Source organism: Typha angustifolia, chromosome 14 (assembly GCF_048772165.1).
Source record: "Typha angustifolia cultivar Huaian chromosome 14, ASM4877216v1, whole genome shotgun sequence".
Classification (NCBI taxonomy): domain Eukaryota; kingdom Viridiplantae; phylum Streptophyta; class Magnoliopsida; order Poales; family Typhaceae; genus Typha; species Typha angustifolia.
The window spans coordinates 11836703-11850375 of record NC_133252.1 but is presented as its reverse complement, the minus strand read 5'-3'; the positions used below and the strand labels follow the sequence as shown (position 1 = coordinate 11850375).

The 13673-nt window shown below is 33.9% G+C and overlaps 1 protein-coding gene across 1 annotated transcript; it reads right to left on the bottom strand.

The window, feature by feature from the left end:
- Positions 1-3804: 3804 nt before the first annotated feature.
- LOC140776077 (uncharacterized) lies at positions 3805-13393 on the bottom strand. Its single transcript, XM_073119636.1, has 14 exons — positions 13244-13393; positions 12993-13143; positions 12207-12284; positions 11863-11978; positions 11666-11719; positions 10626-10713; positions 10442-10534; positions 9546-9586; positions 9155-9208; positions 8758-8921; positions 8073-8142; positions 7677-7798; positions 4046-4132; positions 3805-3943 (listed from the first exon to the last, which is right to left on the bottom strand). The coding sequence occupies exons 1-13, from the start codon at positions 13337-13339 to the stop codon at positions 4114-4116; spliced, it is 1146 nt and encodes a 381-aa protein (XP_072975737.1). The 5' UTR covers positions 13340-13393; the 3' UTR covers positions 3805-3943; positions 4046-4113.
- Between the last annotated feature and the right edge of the window lie 280 nt (positions 13394-13673).

Genomic DNA, 13673 nt, shown 5'->3' with positions numbered 1-13673 from the left:
CTCTTAACGTTTTCATACTTAGAGAACCAATGCAGTCGATCCAAACTTGATATTAAAAAAGAGAGAGAGAGAGAGAGAGAGAGAGAGTCTAATTCACATAAATTTGCCTTCCTTGTAAGGAAAAAGAAATTCACAGTAATGCATCATGATAAAAAGAAAACCTCTAAATTATCCTGTGAACTACTTATATGGAGAAAGATCAAGAAAATTAAGTGCACCTGTAAATATAGATATCGCGTTCTAATCCAAGGGGACGCCTACATACACCGCAGTAGTGCAAGAACTGGAGAGGCTGCCCAAATTCTTCGTTCTTCTGCCTAGATTCTCGTGTGATCTTCGTCGTCGTCGTCGTTGTCGTCGGAGAAGCGCGCAAACCGAGAGTTATCTCGAACCCACTACTTCCTTCTTCTCCATCACCTGGATCCTCTTGAAGTACTATATTTCTTTTGCTTGTTGTTCTTGTCATTCTCGCAGGTCGAGGGCGTTTTCGGATAAATATCGCTTGAGACATCCTTGATCACTGGATCAATAGAGATGTGCAGTCCTAAATATAAAGCTTCTCAACATTTAATGATCTCAGTATATATATATATATATATCCTTTTCTTCAGGGAGTAAACAGTGATCATGAACAGAAGATAGACTATGCTGCTGGATATTTTTTTAAAGAATTTGATCTCCTTTTTCCATTTCAAGCAAAAGAAACAGCACTTGAAGGGTGATGAATGTGAGATATGTTAATGTGAAGCTTAGATGAGGAGGAAGTTGCATAACTAATAGAATTAGGCCATTATTAATACTAATGGTATCTATCTGACTCAATAGTTTAAGTCACAATATAGGGAAAAATAAGGCAGAGAATAGTTCCAGTTAAGTTTGACAAGTCGACATGGAATAACTTTTTCTATTGAGGTGAAATTAATATATGTAAAACTCTTGGATTTGTGGTTGAGCACTCATTAGTAAGATCACTTTGACCTTTTCTTTTTTGGTACACTTATCTTTTGTTAATCAAAAACCATGATATGCTTCATTATGTAATACCAAGTTGGCCTGCCTAGGGTGTTATAGTCGATACGATTCTTTCAGAAGAAGATTATGTGATCTAATCTTCTAAAACACTCTAAGTATCTGAACCTCATGTAGCAGCATCTCATTGTTGGTTGGTGGCATTCCCTTCATTAAGAATGAATTATTATTATTATTATTAATCTTTTATATTAGTTACATCTATACCCCACACAATAATGATTAATTTTCACATAAACTCTCTTATTTACATAAAATATTAAATATTTTCTTATCCTTTTTTTCCTCTAGAATAAATATAAAATGGTCACTATGGCGCTTAAAAATAAATAAATTGTATGATTCCGATCCAATTTATACTTTTGTTTATGATAACTAAGTTTCTCCTAAATTATTCTTTATATTTTTCTTTATACAGTCTGGAATTAGAGGGATTGGAATTTATACAAAGAAGATGGAGACGTAGAGATTCACACTGAAGGAGCTATTTCATATATATAACAAAACATTGGAGGAGCTATGTCCCACAAGTTACATAAATGTGATGACATTGATTTGATGTTCTAACTAACTCCAAATATATATGATAGCAGTCAGAATGGCTGCTGGAAGAAAGAGAGATAGAGAGAGAGGAAAAAGAAGAAAAGGTTTTCTCTCGCTTTCAGAACTTTAGTCACTTGCAATAAATAAAGGTATGATGTGAATAGATAAACAAAGTTAAAGAAGAATAGAGTGGTAGAGGGATTCACGATTTTATCCAATCAGCATCCGTGGTTGGTCTGAGTGTATAAATGCATTATTTTAGATACTCTCGATGTACTCTTAACTGATGGGATATTAGAAATTCCAAGGTTGATAATTAGAGGATTATGGTAATAAAAATATAATTATGCTAACATCTTCTAAACTATTATCTATTTTCAAAAGCACCCATTCATCTTTTCTTTTACACATTAACTCTCCTAAATAATTTAAAAAAAACATTAAATAACTATTTTACTCTTAATTTTTTCTTTTCTTTTCTTTGAAATATGATTAGAAAAGTTCCTAGGGAGCCTATAATTGATCATGCAGTACTCATATGTAATTTATTTAACAAAAAAAATTCTAACATATAATAAACAGGAAGGTATATTTTAAAGATTTTTTATAATAAGGCGGGTGAATGTGCAAAAAATAACTAAATGGGGAACCTTTTATGAAAAGGGCAACAGTTTACGAGGACTGAGGTGCAATTATCCCTATAAAAAGACTAAAACCTTTATAATTATTAAAATAGAGACAAGTTACCCTGTTACTTATCAGCAAAGTTATCTTTTTCTCTACTAGAAATATCAAGAATTATTTGCATAAATTGAAGGCTAATTGAAGTGTTTAATTGGGCTCGTTGTTGATTAAAATTGGAAAATAAAAGAATTTCTTGTGACGTTTATGAAATTCTCATATGATTTTCAAAAATAACCCAGGTAGGGTGATAATCTTTAATTTATTAATGTGTCAAATTAAGAATCAGAGAAAAGCTATCAATAAATACATAAAATAGGGTGCAAAATGAAAAATCCATTATAGTGTAAGCAGGCCCTCGACTAGCCCATGGCCTACTAACCTGAATTTGTATACAATTTTAAAGGGCCTTAAATCTAGGTATACAATTTTAAACCGAGGTTTGTTGTGCATAAGCCTGGCTTAATCTTTGTTCTATAACTATACAAATGAACAAGCTTTCACTGTAGCTCAATGGTGAGATCTTATGACTGGATTATTCGTTGGTCTCTTTGAGACTAGTCTATTGCGTACAAGCCCACAATCAGTTAATATATATATATATATTATACATATAATTATAATTATAATGATTTAGTTGGATTAATGTAAAAAAAAATTGACGAATTTAAAGATAAGAGTATTAGCCCGACCCCTGCTTATATATTTCAAAGCATAATATACCAAAGAAATAAAATAATCGAAATCATCTTGAATAATTTCTTAACATCTTAGTTATTCATTAGGGTTTAATTTGCATGTATACCCTTCACAAATCTCTTATTTATGTGTATATCTCTAAAATTTATTTATTTATATTTAGATATATACCGCTCAAAACTTTTGTTTTTATATAGATACTTATAAAATAAAACGATAATCTATTTAATGGTTAAAAGGATAAATAAATTTATTTCTTTCGTATACATTGTTCTTAAATAAGAACATCTTCGTTATTTGCTTCAGATTTTAACATAATATTATAAATAAATAACTCAGAAGGCATCAGTGCAAAATCAATAGGTTTTGAAGATTATTCATGCAAATACAAAATTTGGAGGGTTTCAAAAGCAAACAAGGAGCTCCTGAGGGGGTATACATGCAAAAGAATAGAGCACAATTATTTCCTCCTGCTGGCCTGGCTCATTGTGTTGAATTATTAACCACTGTTCACATAAAATTATATTAAAAAAAATTCCACCAGAAACAAGGGATAGAGGCAGTTGAGAGTAAATTGCTCAATAAATGTCACATGTCGACCATTAAAATCACCGCCTTAGACTAAATGCTCACCGTTGGAGATACGTCAACAAGAAGAAGAGCATCACAAAAGACCATTGGAATTAAATGCTTCACACCCTTGTAGCCACACCAATTTATTGGACAAGTATGTAACGAAATCACAGGAAGAGAGTAAATGACAGTAACAGATCACATCATGTGGTAAGTAGAAGGTTCCAATTGACACAAGAAAAGAAGGCAAACTTCAACTTAGTGCTGGGATAAATCAAGCCATTGAGAGAAGCTTAGAAGATTCCCATGGCAGCTGTGATAAATGATAGCCAGGAAAGAACAGCAATATTGACAGCTCTCAATACTTGGCCTCCATGATTGCTCTTTGGTGGTGAGGCAACTGGAGCGCTTGATGATCCTGTAGGAAATTGGATACCAATAAGTCTTACAAGAGAAAATGTACACATTTGAACTACAGTACTTATAGTTACGATTAAGAATAATTTTGGAAAGTAATCACCTGGTAATAGTGGCTCGCCGCTGGATGGAGAAGAGGTGCCACTCATTGGAGCTACAGAAGGGCCCAAGTTAACTGGAATTCCTACAGCTGCAAGCATCACTTAATTAAGCACCAAAATTTCAGATCCATCAATGCTAACCCTACACATGCACTTACGTCATCCACCAAAATGACATGTACCGCCAGTTAGCAAATACATAAAAATTAAATCATTCTATGTCGAACAAACAAGTTGTTTGCTGAGCAAAGAAAACTTGGATGATGGATGAGGGTGGCATTGTACATGTATAAGTATGATCACTATAAATATCTAACATAGTACATATCCACTAATTGGGAGAAACAAAAATGTATAATCACTATCTTTGTCAGGCAGGTATAAGCTGGTCCAATAATGCTAATTAAACTTCAAAATGTGGAAATACTTTTAGAAAATACAAAAGAGAGAGTTGATGAGCACAAATCAGATATTTGAATTTATTATCACCTTTTATCCAACCCCTTATACTTGCAAGATATATTGAGGCAAGTAGATCAGCGATCAGCACTACCACAGAAATGATTGATTTTCGGTTTTCACCGATAGTATCTTTGGGATCCGATATAAAGATTTATGCACAGAAGCCCTTATTCCCATAGTAGAAAAGGTCTGTTGTGATGCGGATAAGAAACAAAGACCAGTACACTCTAGCCAAAACCTAGCTGCAAAATATAGCATGCACCACCCAACTTTACCTCACTAACCTGAACACAGGCTGACCGGCGGCGTGTCGATACGGCAGACTTTGGGCAATGCTAGTGCCCTGGAATCATCAACCTTGATGCCATATGACTCAGCAGCTCCCGCGAGGAGCTCACAGAGACAAACAGGGTTAGACTCAACAAGTCCCGCAAGTTCCGGGCAGCATGGCTTGTCAGGCATCGTCAAGTTGCTGCCAGCTTCTACGTATGTGAGGCAGTCGGTCACATTTAACAGTGCCGACATGCAATCTGGGCCTGAGGGAGCCGGCGCCTGGGCCTGACCATTTACGACGTAGAGAACTATGCATGTGGTGATGATGGCTATGATGGATGATGGGTAGAGAGCCATAGTTCCAAGAGTGAAGTGGTGGAGTATTGGGACAATGAGAACTTCTCACCTTACTTCCTTTTTACTTTAGCAATTATCTGATGTGGTGAGATGTGTCATATGTGATCTATAATTGTACATAGCAATGCAAAGAAGAATGGGTTTGATTGGGGTTATTAATTGATGATGGCACACATACCAAACTATATGCATTTGTTGGAGTTATGCTAGGCTCAACCAGCTAGTTGGGAAGTGTGCTACATAAGATATGTATGACAAAATATGACCAGATCATAAAACAGTATGATTTTAATAAACTTAGGCACGAACATTTGTATTGAGGATTCCTGATCAGGAAACAACCATAGAGATAAAATATATTCACAATATAATTATATTGCATTAAATTCTATCATCTTACAAGTAAATCAACATTTGTGGATGCTCCTTCAATACTACCCTGGGCATTCAACATTTATATTGGTACAGCAACCATTAAGCTCCACCAAGAAGTAAACTCTAATTCTTAATCTCTTCAGTTCCAGCAATTGCTCTTTATAAATATACTAATTTTTGTCATTTGTAAAAAAAATCTCCTGTCGGTAATGCTCTTTTTTCTGTAGGTATCGAAACTCTATCTTAAGAGTTAAGGACAATCCTTAGGGTACGTTTAGTTGCCAGATTGCATAAGTCATCCCTAGGCTCGTATTATTTTATCATATTTTATCATATTCCATATTTCATAAGTCATCCCTACATTCATATTCCATATTTTATCATATTCCATAAATCATCCCTAGCATCAAAACAAATTAATAAATCTCATATTCCAATTTTATTCCACTAATTAGTTTATACAAGAATATGAATGGAATAACTAAATAAAATTACATTGTTATCTTCAATAAAGAAAACTAATAAGACCAATTATAATTTAAATTGATGCGGATTATCTCAAACTTAACTTATATCATTAAAATAAATTCTTTTGTATTTTAAAATAAAAGATTAAAAATTTAATATTAAATATTTATTTGTAACAAATATGAATTATCCAAACTAATCACATTCAATTAAAAATAACCAGAACTAAAACTAAAAGTAATATAAATAATAATATAAAGTTAATTTGGATAATTCATAATAATAAAAATAAAAAATTTAAATCTTATTAATATAGCAATACATTAAATAATTTTAAAGTTCAAAATATTAATAAAATATAAATAAAAGTTTCAAAAAAAAATTAAGTAATTAAGATTGTTAATTTGTTACTTGTATATCAAAATATCTAAATTTTTATTTCTTATATAAATACATACAGTAATAAGACCCTAATTCCTCTACTTAAAATATTTCATCGCATTCCAAATGTAATATGTGGTGTGTTATATCCTATCTTTTAGGATATATCACATTCAATTCAGGCTCTTAGTCTTTGTCAATTATAATAACTAATCCAGTCTCATTTTATATCACTTAAATAAATGCACTCTTAATGGAAGCTTAGGCCAACTGCTAGTCATCAATGACCTTCCCCGTTAATTAAATGTTAACAATAACCAAGGACAACTTAATTGTCCTCATTATGGAATAAGAGGGAAAAGGCTTCATGTCTTGAACGCATCTCTCTCTCTCTCTCTCTCTCTCTCTCTCTCTCTCTCATTACAGACCAAATTTTTTTTCTCACTATTTTGAGTAAAACCTGATCTACTGCCCCTTCTAGAATTTCCAGATATTGTACATTTCCAAGTAATTGTCCCTTCTATGGACATGCACCTGTTACGCTACTTATGGGAAGGTCACCTACCAATCATGAATATGCTTCAAATCAAATGTAATTGACTAGCTTTAATATGTACATATTTTCTTTTTTCTTTGACATGTACACCAGTCCATGCCGAAACCATTTTTTGCAAACGGTGCCATGTCAAACTTGTACGTGTATCTAGCATTTTACTTCTTAAACTCATTAATTTCATGATCTACTAACGAGTGAAGCCTGACCTAGTTGAGCGTTCACGTAATGATTTGATAATTGACTTCAATACGCAGAATTTGTAATTTGAATGAACATAAGTTGTTTACTGCTTAGACTATTTTTAGTTATTTGCTTCCAATAGTGGTAATGTGAGAATCATGAAATTATTCCGTATTCAAAATGATGCCCATTGTAACCAATTTCCTCATTGGACAGACGCTCAGACTTTAGTTCATTTTACTCAATCAATCCGAGTCTAGTATCTTACACTCATGGGTCCTTGTAAATTACATTCTAAGATGATTAAGTGCCATGAAAGAAAATGTAGCCTGAAGTTCTTTAGATTTAATATTTGGTCCTTCATGAAGAGTCGAGGGAAGTCACATGAAGCTGCATAATAAAATCGACCCTTCATTGTTATTTACTAGTTTATATGATTTATCCTTAACAACTAGTTTAAGATAAACTGCTTGTACAAGAAAATTGGGGCAGATTAAGCATGCTCCTGTCGTAAACTTGCTAACATTCTGCACCGTAAACCTAATGCTAATGCAAATCTCATAACAAGCTAGAGATCTTACTTGAAAAGATCTTGCAGATCAATTATATCAGCAAGGACTCCTGCAGCTGTGGTGTCATTGCCAGCTCCTGCACCCTGTATCACCAAAGGTGAGTTCTTATAACACCGACTGTATATCTCCACCTGCAAAAGGAAAACAAGCTGTAAATGGCATCTGCAACTTCTGGATATCTAAATTCACAACTTATGAAATGAATTGTAGCATGTAAATAATATGTCTCCAGTATATAAAAAGTGTGCACTGTTTGAGGGCCAAGTAGGAGAGCATTATGATGAAAAAACCAAGTGAGAGAATATGAAAAAAAATCCTCTTACCAATTCATGAGAGTTGGGGAAAAATGAAAACCATCTGATGACAGAAGAAATAACTAATATAGTGGAAGGAAAAAAAGCATACCACATTGTCACTTCCTCTTAGTCTCCCTAGTGGTGAATTTTTTGGAAGTTCTTGGAGGCCCACTTGACACCTGCATGAAGAAGCTTTTACTGCATACTAAGAAATAGGTAGTTCTTTGATAGTTGTATTACACTCATTTAAACTAGTGCCCATAGAAATACCATGGATACAGATGTATAGTTTTGCTACAGCAAAATCAGAGAAAAAATCAAAAATCTATTTAGACTTCTACATGGACTTCTATCAGGCGCTTCTTCAGACTATTCATGTAATTTGAGCCTCTCATGCTTAAGTTTAACCCAAGTTTCAAATTTCCAAAGGCAAGTTGGAAGGAGTAAAGTTAGTATAAGAGAATATGAAAAGGTTATAAATAACAGTTATGAATATTCAGAACTTCATAATTCATAAAGATGTCAACCGATCTCTATGAACTCAAATATTGTGTTCTTTTTTCTTTTTCTTCCTGTTTGACTGATAAAAACTGTTTTAGGCTTTCAGCCAAGAACAAAATTGGGTGATGTAATCACTTGTGTAGCCAAGATAAATAAATATAAAGCTAAACAAAAGTGGGCAAATTAAGATAACTTTATAACTATAAAATAAGACATTTTTCTCACAAATTTGGCAGCACAATCAGCTTGAAAAACATCAGTAAATTACAATAATCGAGCATTAGGGAGTATACCTCTGGTCCTCAATCACACAAACATAGCGAAGAACATTCCCTTTCAAAGAGGCTGCTTTAACTCTTTCTTCTATATTTTTATCAAGCTGTGACAGACCACTTCCTAGAAAGTCCTCTGTGGACATTGAGCCATGCCCCAGTTCCTCAGGATACAAACTTTCAACCTGAAAAAGGGAAGCAATGAAAACTGAGAAAAATTTCTGCTTAAATAATATTAAAATGTAACTTGCCTACTCAATTAGCACCCTCAATTGATCTGAGTTTGATTTGTCACGTCAGTGTTCTATAAACTTCATCAATAAGTGAGAAATAGCCTTAACGGCTTAACCTAAACTATTATTGCATGAATCACAAAATAAAGCAGTGGAGTAGTAAATACAAGTTTTGGAGTGTACACCTTTATATCATCCATGTCAATCCGCCACCCAAGCAGTCTTGCTAGGATCAATGCCTGTTTTCGTACAAACCATGAAAACTATCATATTACTTGCAGATGTTTCTCAGAAGGCAGTTATTACTCGTCTTTCTGTTATGAAAATGTGTACTGACAGATACTCAACCAACCTCTGACATTCTTATTGGTTACACAAAATAAGTTCATTAAGGCATAAAGAAAGCAATAACTGGAATAATAGACCCAGAAAAGTAATGAAAGCTGGACATATCATTGGATTTACATGTATGTGAGGTAATAAAACATAACATCTTTCTGACATAATGAAGAAGCAGAAGCAATAGAGTAAAACTTCAAGCAGTCATTTTGTTGAAGATGGTTTCTTCTTCCTTACCTTCCTTGCCACGTCCATTCCACTAAGATCATCACGTGGATCTGCAAACATGGAGAAAATTAACAGCTAAAAAACACCAAATGGCAGTTTGCTATAAAAGTGAAAGAAAGGAAACACTTATAGTAGTACCACTCTAGTTCTAACATTAACAAGGTATTTAGCAAGTTCTAGTAGATAATCATTCTTCAAAAGTAAATTACTAGAGATTACTATCAAATAATTTACTTGCGCAAAAGGAAGTTACTCTTAACTTTCTCCATAACTAGATATCACAGTTGCATTTATCTTCAACTTAACATATCTCACTCTGCCTCAAACTGAACCCCCTATTCAAGCTAGCAAACATGCACACTCTACCAGGGAAGTAATTTCCACATTCTCAAACTTTTATCACCAGGGACAGGGAATGGGCATACTACTGTACACTACAATGGTAATGCGCACAGTGGATCAGGGGGTTGTTCTTGCAAATAATCTCTGTGCAAAATGACTTAGTCAGAGAAAAGGATGTGTTTTGGGCAAGAAGTTTAAAAAGTTACGTGTTATGACTTTAATTCGTACAATAAGATGTCAACAGATGCGGAAAGTATTTAACATATGGCAGTCACACATAGAAATATAATCAAACTGTCAGCTCAGATACAAGAAATTAAGATAAAAGTTTTACACGAAAGAGTATCGTCTAATGCAAGAAAGGATGCAGTTGAAGAAGTGGAATTTCATGATAAAAAATGTCTTAGAACTTAAAATCTCAGATAAAATTCCAGTTGAATAAAGCTAATATTCTAGATTAATTGATATGTTAAAATGTATTTCGATGCCCTTCGAATGTAATTCTACCATATCTGCAGTTATGCACCACATGAATCTGAGATTTGCAAGGAACAACTTAAGACCTGGTTCCGTATACCCAAGATATTTAGCAGCTTGAACAACTTGGCTGAATGGTTTTCCATCCTCTAGCTCACTCATCACATAACCCAGTGTACCTATCATTGTTTACCGAGAAAAGATATATAAAATCCAACTATCAATTCCATTGCTGCATTAGCAACTTCTTCAATTAGAATCATTAAATACCACTCAAGCTCCCAATAATATGGTGAATGGGGTCCCCAGACATGAGTAGACGAGTTACAGAAGCAATTACAGGAAGACCAGCACCAACCTGGAAAGAAAAAGATTTCCGCTAAGAAGAACGCAAAACAAACATTTTCTGATGAAACCTAGTACCATCACAAAGAATCCAAAGGGATGAAGCTGAAAGTGCTAAAATTAGATAAAGGAAATGCTAACTTTCTCAGAATAATGCCCAGAAAAAAAATAATCATGGGCAATAGAAGATAGTTAGATCTCTCTTTTGTAAAGTTCTAGCTCACTAGGACTTGATAGTTCAGATGCATGATGTCATTGTTTTTCCATAATTTTTGTGCTTATGGCTTGCTTGATATGTAAATTGGTGAGCCACGGTTATGAATATATATGTAGATATACATATATTTCTTCTTTTCCATTTGTAATACATCACCATCAAAATATATTAGTGATGAGAACAGTGAAAGAACACCAATCACCTAGGTATAGAAGTTAGTTATAACTTCATTAGCTCCCCTTTCTCTTTGTTTCTTTTAAAATTTCAATAGTATATAGCAGGGCCTCACCCACTTCTCTCTCAAAATAATAATAATAAGATCATCAATCTAGAATGACTATCTTACAACTCAACATTATGTTGCTGTTGAAGTACATCCTTTCTCATTCAAAATCTATAGCATAAGGATACATGATTCGTAACATTTAACAAAGCTCTTTAAATGAATCTATCTTTCATTAAGCTCTGGAAACAACAAAAATCACATTTCTAAGGAATGACATGTGAGTCCTCATCATTTTTAAAAATGTCAAATTCCTCGAATTCTAAGATAAATCCCCCTCATTCTTGCATTACCTCAACTAATATTTAGCACTAAAATGAAAAAGTTTCAAATAGAATGACAGCAAAGGAGAAAAATATAAGAAGAAGCATATGCAGGGTAGAGCCATGAGCAAACCCAAACAACTACAACACACTCAAAGAACAAGGAAGCTTATAACTGTAATGACTAGCAATAAGAGCATACAGTTGATTCAAATCGAATTCCACGATAATGCAAGGTAAGCTTGTCAAAATCCTCCTGCATGCCAAACAATAGGTCATCAATAATACTACAAGAAGCATACTTGTTGACAAGGTTCAACACATTAATTAGATATCAGTAAACAATGTTTTTGCAAGAAAAAGATAATAATAAATTGCAGAAAGTTGAGTTTAGATTACAATTCCACATGTAAGTGGCTTCTTATTTGCCAATACAACACAACAACCTAGGCCTGAGACTTGCTTTAATGTATCAATAGTCTCTGAACTGGCAGAACAATCAACTACTGCCAAACCTGGTAGTAACAGTGGAAGAAGACATTGTTAGAGGTAACAAACAAATGAAGGTTCCAAATACCTTTTAAGTAGCACAAAGAATGAAAATAGAATCTTTTGAGGCTTCTATAGTTGCTCACACCAAACAAGACATAACATTAGGCATATTGTCCAATGCTTTATCACATATTAGCCACATAGCATATAAAATGTCCAAAACAAGATCTCAGCTTAGAAGTTCTACGAACCAGTGGATCTCCCAAGAAGACCGGCAATAGCAATGACCTTTATAGTGGCATTAAAATCCTTAAATAACTGGCACTGTCCTGAAATCAAGTATCCAAACCCCTGTAAAAGTTAGATTATAGAATGAAGATTCACACTTGAAATTCAATTACTAAATTTGACATGAAATTACTAAATTATTTCTCCAAAAGAAAAAAAAACAGTCAATTAATAACTTAACTTAAAGTACAGTCACGCTGAATATAGTGTTCCACAAATTGGCAATCCATCATACTTTGAAACAAATTGATTAATAAGACAATCTTGTACTGCATTATTAACTTAATTGCAAATTTCTAACTCATGTCGTGCATTTTCACTATTTATAGATCGACCCTGCATTAGTAACAGAAAAATAACAGCCTGCCATTTGACTGGGTAACAACTTTGGTGAACTTAACAATACCCGTCAATTTACTAAATTACTTCTATTATAAGTTGGATCAAAATCTAATAGTTTATATCTAACTTAAATCAAAATGATGATTGAAGTCATTGAACCCAACCCATTTTAATGTAACACTGGATAGGTACTGAAGAAAAAGAAGGACATAATTATTTGATTATCGAGAGACCAATAAGGTAATATGTGAGTAACGGATATTCTTATTAAAAGAAATTACTAAATATTGCTTTCTTTAACGCCCCACGAGCAGTTTTCTGTTAAAATCTGACTGAGACTGAGACACTCGAACTCTAATTATACAAAAATTTACCGACCAATAACTATAAGAAATCTTAAAAATTACCGAGATCGAGAAGAGACGACAGGGGTGAGCCCGAAGACTTGGCGCGGCAAATCGCCATCAAGAACGCATCGTCCATCTCCATCGTTGTAGCGTCATCCACCACGAGCAACGATCGGCTATCAGCCACCCCTATCACTCGCAGAACCAAACCCTAGTACGAATTAAAAAAAAGGTTTAAATCTCAATCAAGCAGCTGTCCTTGTGAAATCTAAATGGGGAGTAGAAATTTATATACACAGAGAGAGAAATGCCTGTTTGGCGTGAAGAGCTCGACAGTCGACGACGTGGTGGAGTAGCTGCTGACCGACGCCGCCGCAGCCCAAGAGAAGGACGGGGATTGTCTTCATCTCCACGCTCGAGTTGGTGCGGTCGATCGTACGTTACAAATATATTCTTGCGAGTTAAATGGTTTGTTTATAGAGCAAGACATCACTGTTGATATCCTTCAAATTAATTTACATTTATACCCTTTTGTTGTCCTTTTAAGTGGAAAACATGTAGGAAAAGAACTTATTTGGAGTTTAAACAAGCTCAGGAACGGGGCAAGTCATAATAACACAATAACAAAATATACTGCATTAAGCCCAACCCAAAAGGCATATAGATGTTACATAACACATAGCCCAAACTGCAATGCTCCATTAGTTAGGCTTATTTTTTAAAAAAAATAAACTTAATTAA